Source organism: Globicephala melas, chromosome 14 (genome assembly GCF_963455315.2).
Source record: "Globicephala melas chromosome 14, mGloMel1.2, whole genome shotgun sequence".
In the NCBI taxonomy this organism is placed as follows: domain Eukaryota; kingdom Metazoa; phylum Chordata; class Mammalia; order Artiodactyla; family Delphinidae; genus Globicephala; species Globicephala melas.
Window position 1 is genome coordinate 72974252 of NC_083327.1, and position 15551 is coordinate 72989802.

Sequence of the window (15551 nt, forward strand, 5' to 3'; positions counted from 1 at the left end):
TTCTATTTTTTAAACAATACATATAAGAATTCTATAAAAATATTCTTAAAACATACTTTAAATGAAAACTTACAGTTTAAGCTATGTGCTGAGTTTTCTTTAGGGTCTTCAGTGTTGACTAAGGTTGGTTTTTGCATTAGCATCAATCTTAAAAATCAGTATTAAAGGGAATGTGTCACTAAGTTATTACTGACTTCTCTGCTTCACTTGCCCTGAATTTTTTGGTTTGTGCTTGTTTTTAGAAAGTTCCATATTTAACTCCTTCTCCTGAAGCAGGTTTTGTTGAACTGCTGAGCCTTGGCAGTGGGCGCCTTTGAGGCTTAGAAGTGCCTCAGGATTTTGTGGGCCAGCTGCCGTGCTGCCTTCTTTTGAAGCACTCTAACAGTCAGCGAGAAGATCCTGGGGAGCTTCTGAACCCCGAAGGCACCTGCTACCACCGCTCAGTGAAAATTGCTTCAGACGCAGAAGCAGGTAAATAAGTTTTGAGAAAGCAACACTGGAAGAAAAAACTAAAAGCTAAAAATGGAGAAAAGATTGTTTTAATTAACATTAGTTGATAGTGTAAAGAGTAAATTGAAGTAGCTTATTAGTCTCTTAAGCTACTCTGATTGCCAGTTCTAGTTTTTTTTAAGGTGCCAAAAATATGAAGCAATTTAATTTTGCAAGGGTTTTGCATACTCTGTGATATATGGAAGCTTATTTTCTTTTTATAAATCTAAAGAAAAAACATCATAAATTTATCAACTCAACTTAATGAAATTCGTCCTTAACTAACTATATGGGAGAAGAAATTTTTGGAAATAGTGGGACTGTTGCACTGAGCATGCTAGCCTTTGGCATGATTATATTTTCTAATTTTAACTGTGCATGACAGTACTGTAAAGTACAAAATAAAAGTTTTATTTCTTGAGACCATAAAAGTGAAAATAATTATTATGAAAAACAACTTATGGATGTTAGAAAAGGAATTACATGGAGTATTTCGTGTGTTTTTACAGTTGAATGTATCAGTAGTTCTCTTCTTCTTTTGCAGGGTTCCAAGCAACAATCAGTGCTCCACACATGGTAAGTTAACTTTGGTCATTTGGGTACAAATGGATCACATTTTTCCTCTAAGAGTGCTTTCTTCAGTAAAAATGGTTTAAAGAACATTTTTAACTTTTAATTATATCAGTTTTGTCATCTGTGAGTTATGTAAATTGGTAATGAATTAATAAGAATAATCTTATTCTTAATACAAGATGTGTAGAAGGAACTCTTTTTGGTAGAAACTCATTAAAGTTTTTGGTGGTTGTCATTAGCATCTAATCATGTAAAAATTGTATATAAAAAATTGTATATAAAAGGTTATTTACTTAGAGGTGTGTTAATTAAGGGAGAGAATATTTTAAAAATATAATAGACATTAAAGAAATCTCAAGTTGAATAATGTTTCATATTTTATTTGGATAATTCGTTAGGGACTGGTCACGTATAGCAGTTATGAAGCTGTGTAACTCTGAGAAGGACCTGTTTTAAGTTACTTGGCACTTTTAATCTGTTGCGAATTTTCTTGGGTTTTAAATGTCAGTTATTTGAATCGGTACTCTGTTGGTTTTTGGTGAAAAGAACAATAGCTTTTCTGATTCTCTGCAAGTATTTGGGGTTGGAGAAACTCTTATTTAAACTTAAAGCCTTCTTTATACCAAAATAAATTCTACACGTATATTCATAGTGAACTAATAATTTTACTAGAAGAAAAAAATAGGCAATGTATTTATAAATATTTAATAAAAATGACTTTTTAAACATAACAGAAGACCTAGAAGCCATTAAAAATCCTGATATATTCAATATTTTGAAACATTAAAATCTTGGATTTCTGTAGATGGAACATATAAACAAAATCAAAAGAGGAAAAACTGAGAGAAATATTTGAAATACATATGACAGTATAGGGCAAATCTCCATATATTTACATATATGGAATACATATATACACATGTGTATGTGTGTATCCTATATATTAAGAAGTAAAATACTACTAAGCCCAAAAGGAAGTGGGTAAAGTACAAGAACGTAGTTCATAGAAAAAGAAATACAAATGACATTGGCATTTAACCAAATGAAACGATGTCATCTTCACTTACATTTAATGAATCGCAAATTAGCACTACAATAAAGTACCATTTTTGTCCTATCATCAGAAATCAAAAGTTTATTACTTTGTATTAGAAAAGGGAAACTGACAAATTATTTTTTTGATTGGGAAAGTAAATTGATAGTGTTTTGGGAAGGCAGTTTGGCAATAGCTAAAACATGTGAGATGAATATACCTTAGACTCTCCAGTTTTATTTCAAGATATTTATCCCATAAAATATTTGCACAAGTACAAAATAACTGAGGATATTTATTAACACATTATTTATAATAACAAAAAAATAACAGTAATCACTAATAGTCCACTAATAGTGGATGGTTAATAAATTATAGTAGATCCATACAGTGAAATACTGTGAAGTGAAATGAATAAAGTTATGTAAATACGAATATGGCAAGATCTTCAAGAAACATCACAAAAGTAGAGTGCAGAAGAGTATTTAGAGTTTTTCTTTTAGTTATGGAGTAGGAATGGTTTTTGTACGCATTACCTATTCAAAGAAATTAATGATTAACAAAAAAATTGTAGTCTTAAGATCCCTGAATACGCTTTGAAGTGCTACTTAAAAAGAAAAATTTATATAGAAGTATTCGTTTAATGATAAAAGTTATTTTAGAGAATTGGTACTCAACATGTTTGAGAAATTGCCTGGAGGGGTATTTTTCAGATAAATGGGAAATACTGCATGAAATTTTTCTTTTCTCTGAAGTGTGGTGCTGAGTGTCCAGTTCACTACCAAATGAGACGTGGCACTAACTCCACTGCAAATGGTGCATTTTTAAAGAAAAATAATAGCTTTATTAAGATATAATTTATCCCTTTTTAGTATACAGTTCTGTGGTTTTTAGTCTGTTCAGAGTTGTACAAACATTACTACTATCTCAATTCAGAACATTTTCATCACCTCAGAAAGGACCCCTGTACCTGTTTAGCAGTCAGTTCCCATCCCTGATTCTTCAGGTCCTGGCAACTACTAACCTGCTTTTTGTTTCTGTGTCATTCTGGACATTTCACATAAATGGAATAATACAATATGTGGCCTTTTATCACTGCTTTTTATATTCTGCACAATATTTTCCAGGTTTATCTATGTTGTAGCATGCTTCAGTATTTCATTTCTTTTTATTGCCAAATAATATTACATCGTATGGATATACCACATTTTGTTTACTCATTCATCAGTTGATGGACATCTGGATTCCTTCTACTTTCTAGCTACTATGAATAATGCTACTATGGACATTAGTTTACAGGTTTTTGTGTGCATATGTTTCCAGTTCTCTTGGGTATATACTTGGGAGTGGAATCTGCTGGGTCATATGGTAATTCTGTGTTTAACATTCTGAGGAACCGCCAAACTATCTTCCAAAGTGGCTGCACCATTGTACAACCCTGCCAGCAATGTATGAGGTTTCCAATTTCTCCACTTCCTTCTCAACACTTGTTATTGTATGTTTTATTTATTTTATCCATCCTGGTAGCTATGAAGTGATATCTCATTGTGGTTTTGATTTGCATTTCTCCAGTGATAATGATGTTGAGCATCTTTTCACGTGCTTATTGACCATTTCTGTATCTGCATTTAATGAACCTCAGAGTCACAGGTTTGGAAGTAACTACAACCCTGGAATATTTTCCAAAGTCTTACTTACAGAAAAACATGAAATGGCATCCTGGTAGCAGTGAACATATTTAGCATCCAGATATTGAACCCCAAATTCTATTTCTTGCTAAAAGAGACTAGAGCTTCATGGAAAAGTGACTAAATTCCAGAAAGTGAAGAAGTACTCAGAGGTTAATGGGGTAATGTCAGGAGGACATAGGAGTAGGTTTAAAGAGACTCCCAGAAGCCAAATTGGAGACAATTTGAGAATAAAAAAATGGTAGATAGTGAAGACAATGGATTATAGCACAGTGAATTCAGAAACAAAAATCTCTGAGTCCATAGGGATTTAAAAATAAAATAGCAAGATGGGGAAAAAAATGAAAAACAGAAGAATACCAATTATGTGTGGAAAGAATAATAGAATTTTAAAAATCAGTTCTTTGTAATTATCAGTGTAATAATTGAATTAGGCAAAGATCATCAATTAATCTAAAACCATTAAGAGGAAAGTTGTTGGGGAACAGAAATAACCATGTAGTCTCAGATTATTATTCAACATATTACTTGTTAATTACAAAGAGAAAAATATGCCTTGAAAATAGAGTGATCTAGTGGTTACCACATTTACTGAGTGGTTGAGCTTGGCAAGTCCAGTAGTGAGATGGTCCAATGTTATGTGCATCCTGATGTGATGCAGTAGGAGGTGCCCTGCAAGCCCTGTATGCTGTTCTTGCTCAAGTTCTTTGATCTAAATCTAACCGTGAGGAAATTGACACATCTAGAATGTTTGTGGTATTATGTAGGACAACTGGACAGGTCTTTTAAAAGGAGTCAGTGTTCTGATAGACAAAGGAAAGTGGTGGATGGAACAGAGTTGGGGGAGAATATTCTAGATTGGCACATGCAGTGCATGAACTTTGAATGGATTGGTGGGGGGAACAGCTGTAAAGGAGATTTGGGAGACAACTGAGGAAATTTGAGCGTGGTGTTTATGTTGGATGATACTAAATTAATGAGTTTCTTGAGTGTGGTAATGGTGATGTGGTTGCAAAGGAAGATGTCCTAGTTTGGTTTTTTTGGCAGATACATGCTGAAGTATTTAGGAGTGTAGTATTATGTCCACAGCATATTTTCAGGTGGTTTGGTAAAATAGTATGGCACAATATAAATAGTTGGTGACTATATGAGAAAAGGATGTTCATTGTATTTTCTGTGGGTTTGAAATTTTTCATAATTATAAAAATGAACTTTAAAAAAATTAATTTTTAGATTTAGAAATGGCCTGGATTATCCAGAAGAATATTAGCTATAGTGATAAAAGCATGTAAAAAGCTAATAATTGTGATTGAAGGCCTTGACATTTTAAATCTGAATGGGACTTTAATAATAACTTAGCATACCCCTCTTTAAAAAAACAAATCTTATGCAAATGTAGTACTGAAAAAAAATTCCTGAGTTTCTTTTGGAATTAAGTTGGGACAGTACTGCCTATAGATTAGGGATTGGCACCTTAAAGAAGTCCCTTCTAGTCCTTTCAGTTTTGGACTCAGGAAAGCCCAGGTGTTAAAGGAGTTATTTTGTTTCTTTGATTACTTCATACAAATATGATACTTTTTATTTTATTAATGGAAATTATTAAACTTTCAGGGGATACTGATCATTTTGAAAAATCCGATAAAAGCTTCTTCCTGAAAAAAGTTCACGAACTCTTTCTTAGAGACTCCATTCTTCGGGCTAAGCCTCTTGTCTAAGAACAATAGCTTTGACTAAATAAAATGTCCCCAGTAGTTTCCTCAGTAAAAGTTAATCCAATGTGTCTCATAGAAACCTCATTAACTAACACTTTCTTGTTCCACTGGTTGATGTTCATAATGATGATTCAGAGATAGTATTCCATTGTATCATTTTGAAGCATCAAAGAAAGATAAGGTTAGTCAGATATTTTTTAAATTTTTGAAACAATCTCAAACTTATGGGAAAGTTGCGAGTACACTGTCAAGAACCTTTCTTTACTCCTTTTGAGAGTAAGTTGCTGAAATGATGCCCCATCACTCTTGAATACTTCAGGGTGTAGTTTATTTCCTACAAAGGACATTCTGCTATGCAACCACAACATAACCATCAAAACCAGGACATGAACATTGACACATTACTACCATCTAATCTTCAAACTCGTTTTCAGTTTTTCCAGTTGTCCCTATGATGTCCTTGATAGCAGAAGGATCCAGTGCTGAATCACTGCTCTTTTAGTCTCCTTCGATCTGAACCAGATCCTCAGCCTTTCTTTGACTTTCATGGCCTTGACTCTTTTGAAGAAGTCAGGCCAGTTATTTTGTTGATGTCCTTCAGTTTGGGCTGTCTAGCGTTTCCTCATGATTCCATTCAGGTTATGCCTCTTTGGTGGGAAGATCACAGAAGTGATGCTGGGTTTTCATTACATGGTATCACAATACAATTTTGATTTGTCCCATTACTGATGTTGTTTACTTGATTAAGGTGGTGTCTGCCAGCCTTCTCCGCTGTAGAGTTACTGTTTTTGGCTCTTGTAATTAATAATTATTTTGTGAGGGGGTACTTTGAGATTATGTGTCTTTTCCCTATTTATTTATTTATTTATATCAGTATGCATGGTTTCCTGTCTTTTCCCTTTCCATATTTAACTTCTAACAGTGAAAAACATGGTTCCTTTTTCCCTGATATATTTATTTATTTGATCAATCCGACTGTATATAGCCCATTTCCCGCTGCTGTCACTTTCTCCCCCCACCCTTCTTATACCACCCCGTCCTCCATCATTTATGTCTGACACCTGGCACTGGTCCACTGTGTTGTGCAGAAATCCTCCTTGTCTAGCTTGGATTCTGACTCCTGTTTGGATCTGCTTCCCTATGTGAACACAGATGCCCTCCTCATCCTGCTTGGGCTCTGACACTTCTAACTGGACACTGCAGCTACTCTCTCTGCCACCTGGGTATGGGCAACTACCTTACTCAGCCCAACTTCATGGCTTTAGGATCGACTTGTTCAGAAAGGGAATGGATGGGACAGGATACCAGGAGAAAAGGGAAAGGAGGGTAGTAACCAGATTTTTTTGATTAACCAAGTCATTTTGTTCTCTAACCAAGCAAAAGAGGGAAGCCACTGATTATTTGACAGTTATATACAAGATTCCTAAGAGAGAGTTTTTCCAAAAATACACTAAATGGAAGTAAAAGATCAATTAACTGTTAATTTTACCTTTACAAATGACTTCGAAGTACCTTAAAGAATAGCAGCATCAGGTCACTGAGCTGTAATTGTTGAATTTTCATTAATGTGAACATTATACCTTTTATTCGTAAATCCTTTAGAATTTATAAAGTACTTACATACTTCATCACTTTTGCTCACAGTGGTACTGCTATGGAGAAGGCAGAATAGGAACAACTTTTTTCTCTCCATTTTAATGATGTGGAAACTGAGGAACAATGAGCTAAAAATAAGTTCCAGAGTCAAGGGGTAATAAATGCAGAACCAGTAGAATCCAGTACTTTGAACACTTAATCCAGGATTCTTTTTCATAGTACTAGTGGTTTCCATTCATCAGGCAAGAAGCTCTTTGCAAAAGAATCTATATGAAAAATTGAAAATTTTAGTTATTTCTCTGTTACCCTTTTACCAAACACACCAACCACCGGTCTACATTTGTGTGTTACTCCTAAAGGGTTCTGTGGAACCTTTATGACTTTCTGGAACATGGTTTGAAAATCCTTGGATTATATGAGGCTACATCTATTAATGGCCGTCTCCCCTTTTTATGTTAATTGTGAGAAAAGATAGCCTTAACATCTTTTCTTTTTAACTTTTTAATATGGAAAATTTTCAGCACCACACGTGCAAATAGAATAATATAATGAACCCTCAAGTAGCCATCACCCAACTTCAGTAATTACCAAAAATTTGCTAATCTTGTCTTATATAATTGTTTCTCTTTTGCTGAAATATTTTAAAGCAATCCCAAACCTAATATTATTTTACCCCCAAATAGTATATATCTGAAAGACTTAAAAGCACAACTACAATACCATATCATGACTAACAATGTTCCTTAGTATTATCTTATATTTAGTCCATGTTCAAACTTGGCCAGGTGTTTCAAAAAATTCTTTTACAGTTGATTTGTTTAAATCAGGATCCAAACAAGAGCCTTACATTGTACCTTTTTAGTCTTTTTTAGTCTTTTTAGTCTCTTTTAAGTTTAACAGTCCCCCTTTTTAAAATGCCATTTATTAATTGACAAAATTTGTTCATTTATCCTATAGAATTTCCCATATTCTGAACTTGGTTAAATGTTTCCTAGCGGTGTTTAACTTGTTCCTTTTTTTTTTCTTTTCAAGAAAACTCCTTAATGGTTCTTCTGTTCATCACATCAGGAGGTACATAAATGTCTGATTCTCCACTTTTAGTGATTGGAATAAACAGTATTTTCAAAAAATTTTTATTAAATTATAATATACACACAATAAAGTGCACACATCTTAAGTGTACAGCTTGATGAACGTTTACGTGTGTACATATATGTAACCACTACCCAGATCAAGATACAGAATATTTCCTGCACCCCAAAAGGCTCCCTCTGTCAGAAAGGCCTCTTTTCCTAGTCAACCTCTATCCTCAAGGTAACCAGTATTCTAGCTTTTATCACCTAAGTTAGTTTTCCACAATAGGGAGTTTCCATTCTATCCTCCATTTTGAATGTTACCTGTTTCTGATGATTAAAAAAAATTTTTTTTAAATTTTGGCATAATTTCAGACTTACAGAAATGTTCTAAGAATAGTACAAATGATTCCCATATACTTTTTACCCATACTCACCAAATGTTATCATTTTACTTCATTTGTTTTATCATTTGTTCTTTCTCTCTCCCCCCTTTCCCTATATATATATATATATATATATATATATATATATATATATATATTCCTTTTTTATGAACTCTTTAGGAGTAATTTGTAGGCAGAATACTTTTTACCTTTAAAAATAGGACATTCACTTAAATAACCATAGTGCAGTTGTCCAAATCAGGAAATTAACATTGATTAAACACTTAGCCAATTTACAGACCTTATTTAGATTTCATCAGTTGTTCTAGTAATGTCCTTTATAGGAAAAGAAAGTTGCAGGTCAGGAGTTTCATTCAATTGCCTTGTCTTTTTAATCTGGAACAATCCCTCAGTCTTTTCTTTCATGGTCTTGAAAATGTTTATGAACGTTATAGGCCAGTTATTTTATAGAATGCCTCTCAATTTAGGTTTGTCTGATGTTTCTTCTTGATTAGATATGAGTTATGCATATTTGCCTGGAAAATCCCAGAAGTGATGTATTTTAGCAGATGTCATGTGATGTCAGAGTGTCCCATTATTGGTGATGTTAACTCTAATCATCTGACTGAGGTCGTGTCAATCAGGTTTCTCCACCAAGAAACTTCTGAACTCCATTGTAAAGTTACTACTTTAACGTTTTGTAATTAATAAGTGTCTGGGGCAAACACTTTGAGAGTATGTAAATATCTTGTTACTCATCAAATGATAATACACTAGTTTTAGCATCCATTTGTGATTTTTGCCTCAATCAGTTATTACTGAAATGGTTGCCAAATGGCAGTTTTCTAAGTTCATCTTTTCATCTATATTTAAAAACAGTTGAGAACATTTTCTCCTTGTTCTCCATTTATGTATGTATAGAAGGATGTATTTACTTACTGTCACTATGGATTCATGGATATGTATTTTTGTCAACCAAGATCTGAGAGTGAATGTGCTTATTGCTACTGGATCTGATGATTTTTAATAATGAATATACCAGGCGTTTAAGGGCAGCTGTTGAGATAACATTTATTAATTCTAACCTCATATTTTGGAAGAGCACTAAAATGTAAGTTTATAAAGAGGATGGAGTAGAGAAGCCTTTATTTCTTGGTTTGGTCCAAAGCATAACCAACATGATTTTATTTGATTTGTCATTTATATATACTGTAAACATAAAAATATATATCGTTTGGCCCCCTTAATTCCACTTGTAGGAATTTGTCCTGTAGGTATACTTTATAAGATTATTAAAAAGGTTACTACATTATCTTACAGGTACACATTTTAAGATTATTTTATCTCGTTATAGAAGATTGAAGCTAACTTAAATATCTCTCATCAGGTATATTTATTACTAAAATACATTCATACAAAAATATACTCTTCAGCCTTAAGAAAGAGTGAACACACTGTTTAAATAGTGATAAGGAACCTCCTTCAAGATATAATAAATTTATAAATGCATATGTATTTGCTTATATATGTATAAAGTGAATATGTTTGGAAGAAATCACTAGAAACTGGTACACTGGTTGCTTTTAGGGAGTGAGACTGTTTGGGGACAGGGGTGAGATGCAGACTTTTCACTGTAAATCTTTTTGTAGCTTTTGACTTTGAATTAATTAAATTTAAAAAATTTGCACACTGGAGATCTAAAATTACTGAACACTTTATCTAAAACACAAGAATTTTAATCAAACAAGAATTTTCTTATACGTAATTCCTGTGTAGATATAAATATATAATATGTTATGTTTTCATTGTTTTGGTAGATGACAATAGTAGAAAACTTGGTGACAAGTTAGCAACTTTATTTGTATGCCATGGTGTATATACTTTATAGAGTCTTGAAAAAAAATGAATACTTGCTTTGTTTTCTTTTGGCAGCATGCATATGCACTAGAACTTCTATTTGATCAATTGCATGAAGGAGCTAAAGCTCTTGATGTAGGATCTGGAAGTGGAATACTTACTGCATGTTTTGCACGTATGGTAAGAGCTTTATTTACCATTCTGGCCCCAACAGAAGCATATTATATGATTTGGCTGTGTATTTTTTTCTCTAGCAGTTTTTGAAGGTTTTCTATATATGCATAAAGTGAATATGTTTGGAAGAAATGTTCCTTTTTAAATTCTATTAAGATAGCAGTTAGAATATGTATCACCTAGGATTTCTTTTTGTTGTTGTTGAAGTGACAGAACATTCAGTCAAAGTGGCAGAACTTGAAGGGAATTTAATGGAAGAGTCTAGAGGTATATCTGACTTCTTGTATGGCTGGATTCAGAAGAAGATCAAATGTTGTTATGGACAATGGGTTTCTCTCTGGTTCTTGGTTTGACTTTGCTTTCCTCCACATGTTGGCTTCGTTTTCCGATATGCTCTTCTCTGTGATCACAAAGCAACCAGTAGCTCCCAAACTTCAATCTTCCAAGTACTCTCCTGGCAGAACAGAATACAGCCTGATTTCCAAACACTCCTACAGGTTTATTGGAATTGAAGGAGAGCTTTTTTTACATTAAGAAAAATGCTCTTATAAAAATGCGTTGTGGGCTTCCCTGGTGGCGCAGTGGTTGAGAGTCCGCCTGCCGATGCAGGGGACACGGGTTCGTGCCCCAGTCCGGGAAGATTCCACATGCCGAGGAGCGGCTGGGCCCGTGAGCCATGGCCGCTGAGCCTGCGCGTCCGGAGCCTGTGCTCCGCAATGGGAGAGGCCACAACAGTGAGAGGCCCGCGTGCCGCAAAAAAAAAAAAAAAAAAAAAAGCGTTGTTTGTTATACTTCAGATTTTTATCATCAGAGGCTTATCTGGTAAATGACTATCCACAGTATAAGTCTGGAGGCTCCAGAGAGGTGGGAATTTTGTCTGATTTTTTTTCATTGATGTATCCTAGGCATCCAGAGCAGTGCCAGGCACACAATAAGGATTCAGATACTTGTTTTCAGTTGTTTGACTTGTTTTGTACAAGTTAAACCCTCACTAATGGGATGTAACTAAATACTAGAAATGGTATTTAATTAATGACTTCTTCTCTATACTTGACATGTTTATGGTTTCAGAGGCATAATCATTTTTTAAAATATCATTAGATTTCTGAGTTATCTTTTTGGAACTGATACTAATCAGTGTTTTTCACACATTTACCATGTGTTAGTCTGTGTTCTCAGTGCTTTTCCTGTATTCTCTTATTTACTCCTCACATGATTTATGAGGTGTGTACCCCCTTCCTCCTCATTTTTCAGTTGAGGAACCTGATTGATGGAATAACTTTTCAAGGTTATAGAGTTGTAAGTAAGTGGTGAAACCTAGATGTGAACACAGGCGGTCTGACTTCAGAGTCTTTATTGTGTTAAATTTATTTTACAATTAATATTTATACTTGGGGCCTTATGTATTTTTATATTTCCCACATGTGGCAGTAGAATCAGGTATAGAAATCCCTATACAAAAATTTTTTTATGTAACATTTTAATATTTAAAGTCACACTTTTAAATAGAATTTAAATAAAAAATGGTTGCACTAATAAGTACAATTTAATATTGGCAGATGAGTCCCACTTCAAGATCCTGGATTTAAAAACTAGAAATTGAAGAAAGCTATCATTTTTCTTAGTATTACAAGTTTTTGTAATTTATTCTAGCTTCTTAATTACTGAAGTATCATTATTCATTTAAGGGTTATAGTTGAGAAAGTTGTATTTGCCAAATAATTTATAATAAACTGAGTGTTTAACAATGTAATTGGAGGCTTAAGCTGTTTATTTGTCCTGATTTCTCATTGCAGAATATGACTTTGGATAAAGAAATACTTTAATGACGCTTTAGAAAAATAAACCAGTGAACTATTGAATTATTCTTTCACTTCCAGGTTGGGCCTAGTGGAAAAGTCATAGGAATTGACCACATTAAAGAGCTAGTAGACGACTCAGTAAATAATGTCAGAAAGGATGATCCAATGCTTTTGTCTTCAGGGAGAGTGCAACTGGTTGGTAAGTATCAGAAAACTTTAAAAATTTCCTCTCTGGAGAATTTTTATTTTCAGAAAAATCCCATGCAAGCTAAATAATACTCAGAGCTAGTTATTGCATTTTTTTAAATTCACTTTTTTTTTTTTTTTTTTTGCGGTACGCGGGCCTCTCACTGTTGTGGCCTCTCCCATTGCGGAGCACAGGCTCCGGACATGCAGGCCCAGCGGCCACGGCCCACAGGCCCAGCCGCTCCGCGGCACGTGGGATCCTCGCGGACCGGGGCACAAACCCGTGTCCCCTGCATCGGCAGGCGGACTCTCAACCACTGCGCCACCAGGGAAGCCCCTTTACATTCACTTTTAAGTACTAAGCAAGAAAAAGCAATTACTCTAAAATGTTACACTGGTTCTACCTTGACCATGGGTGATATGACTTAACTATTTCAGAAAATGCCATGTTGAGTTCTTTCTTCATTGCTTTTTAAGAAGTAGTATCAAAGTAACAGGTGTCGAATATAAAAAATTTAAACAGTGCAGAGATGTGTAAGATAAAAAAGAAAGCCCCTCTTTTTCCTCCTGAAGTTTTTTAGACATATAAATGTACATATGAATAAACTGCACACACACATGGTTTTTAAATTGACTCATCCTCTACATATTGTCCTTTAGGTTGCTTTTTTCCATTCAGCAGTATGCATGGACACATTTCCATGTGAGTACATTTTATATTGTGAAAATAACAGACATCAAAATATGCATAAAACATAAATGTGAAGCTTAACAAACACCTGTTTAATCACCACACTGATCAAGAAATGGAACATTGTTGGGGCTTCCCTGGTGGCGCAGTGGTTGGGAGTCCGCCTGCCGATGCGGGGGATGTGGGTTCGTGCCCCGGTCCGGGAAGATCCCACATGCCGCGGAGCGGCTGGGCCCGTGAGCCGTGGCCGCTGGGCCTGCGCGTCCGGAGCCTGTGCTCCGCAGCGGGAGGGGCTGCAGCGGTGGGAGGCCCGCGTACCGCAAACAAAACAAAACAAAACAAAAGAAATGGAACATTATTAGTACCTGGAAAGTTCTCTGCTTGCTTTTTCCTCATCATGACTACCTCCCTTTTCCCTAGTGGTATTATTACCTTTATGCATTTACTACCTAATTGCATTTCCATAAATGATGTTTAATTTAATCTTGAACTTCAGCTAAATGGAACCATACAGTATATATTCTATGATGAATGACTTCTTTTATTCATTATTGTGTCTGTAAGATTCATCCTTCTTTTTGCATATAGTTTATTTTTATTGCTGTATAGCATTCTATTGTAGGAACATTACCAGAATTTGTTTATCAATGCTACTGTAGATGGATATTTTGGGCTGTTTCTGATTTGGAGATATATTCACAATGTACGTAAGTCCAGGTGCTTATATACACTCATCATACATGCACTCATTTCTTTAGGCGTGTTGTTACAGTTCATAGGGTGACCAAAGATACTGCAAAAACTGTTTTTTGAAGTGACTGAAACAACTTACATTCCCAACAGTAATGTATCAGGGTTCCTATTGCTTCACATCTCTACCAGTACTTGGTATTATTAGATTTTTCTTTTTGCCCACTTAATGTATGGCAGTATCTCTGTGATTTTAATTTTGTATTTTCCTATTAATCAGTGAGGTTGAACACTATTTCATATGTTTGGCCATTTGGATTTCCTCTTTTGTGAAATGCCTATTCAGATATTGAGTTACTTATATTTTTCTTTGATTTGTAGGACTTCTATAGACTAGCCCTGTGTCTAGTTGTACATATTATCAATCTCTTCTCCCACTCTGTGAATTGCCTTTTCACTCTCATACTGTACTTTTTTGATAAATAGAAATTCTTAATTTTAATGTAGTCAGACTTACCAATTTTTTTCTAGTGCTTTTTGTATCCTGTTTAAGGCACTCTGAAATCATGAAGATATGTCCTTATATTAGTTCTCAGAAGCACTATCATTTTAACTTTTCACATTTAGACCTTTGATCTTTGTGACGTTCATTTTTGTGTATGTGTGAGGTAGGGGTCCAAGTATCTAATTTTTCTTTGAATATCCAGTTGTCACAGCATCTTTTATCTAAAAATCTATCCTTTCCCTGCTTTAAATCTCCTATAATTCTTCACACTGGGTAGTTCTATCTGAACAGATTTTTAAAGCTTTTTTTTTTTTCTTTCAGTGGGGGATGGAAGAATGGGATATGCCGAAGAAGCCCCTTATGATGCTATTCATGTAGGAGCTGCAGCCCCAGTTGTGCCCCAGGCAGTGAGTTGGTTTTCTTCTGTGTTTGTTGCTTTATTCAAATAAAGCTCTTAAAAATTTATAGGAAATGACTTCTATTGATGTTCAAAATATCATCTATGTTACGTTGTGCTTTTTCTTTTTGGTTGATAATTATGCTCAACTTTTTAAAAATAGAAACGCTGTGCATTTTAGTTGCAGTTAGTAGGCAGTTTTTTCATATGCAGACAGTTGTATAAATAACATGAAAATTGCTAAGCCCCAGCTCATGGCTGTCTTATTTAAAGCACTATTTGATTCGGCTAAGAACTAGTACACCAATAGAACTGGGACAGTCCCTCTGGAGTTGATGATCTGATAATCACTTGGTGTATTGTTAACTACCAGAATGTGCAAGACTGTGTTAGGTGCATGGGTAAGACCAGGAAGTATTTGTCATACATTTATCCTCACAAACCTTATGTTCTAGAAGAGCTGTGTCATACATGTATCAGCATATGATAGATACTGAAGGGAAAACAAAATATGTACTGTAGGAGTTCAAGGGAGGGAGAGTATGATGCATAGAATAGTCAAGGAGACTTCTTATAGGAATAGAATTTGAACTGAATCTTAAAGAATAGTAGGATTTGCATAGTTGCAGTGAGAGGGAAGGATATTCCAGTAGTATATGTTACATAGTCAAGGAAATATTTAAGTACAAAATTGAGTTT

At 34.6% G+C, this 15551-nt stretch overlaps 1 protein-coding gene across 5 annotated transcripts in view; it reads left to right on the plus strand.

Annotated features, from left to right (window-relative positions):
- Positions 1 to 15551, plus strand: part of PCMT1 (protein-L-isoaspartate (D-aspartate) O-methyltransferase) — a 46519-nt gene that overhangs the window by 19074 nt on the left and 11894 nt on the right. For 3 of the 5 annotated variants that reach the window (XM_060283775.1, XM_030853194.2, XM_030853195.2), the window contains exons 3-6: positions 1034 to 1065; positions 10483 to 10587; positions 12462 to 12582; positions 14777 to 14862. In XM_060283775.1, the coding sequence (XP_060139758.1) occupies positions 1034 to 1065; positions 10483 to 10587; positions 12462 to 12582; positions 14777 to 14862 (344 nt within the window). The remainder of the gene's footprint in view (positions 1 to 1033; positions 1066 to 10482; positions 10588 to 12461; positions 12583 to 14776; positions 14863 to 15551) is intronic. The other 2 variants (XM_060283776.1, XM_060283778.1) reach the window with 1 other exon arrangement.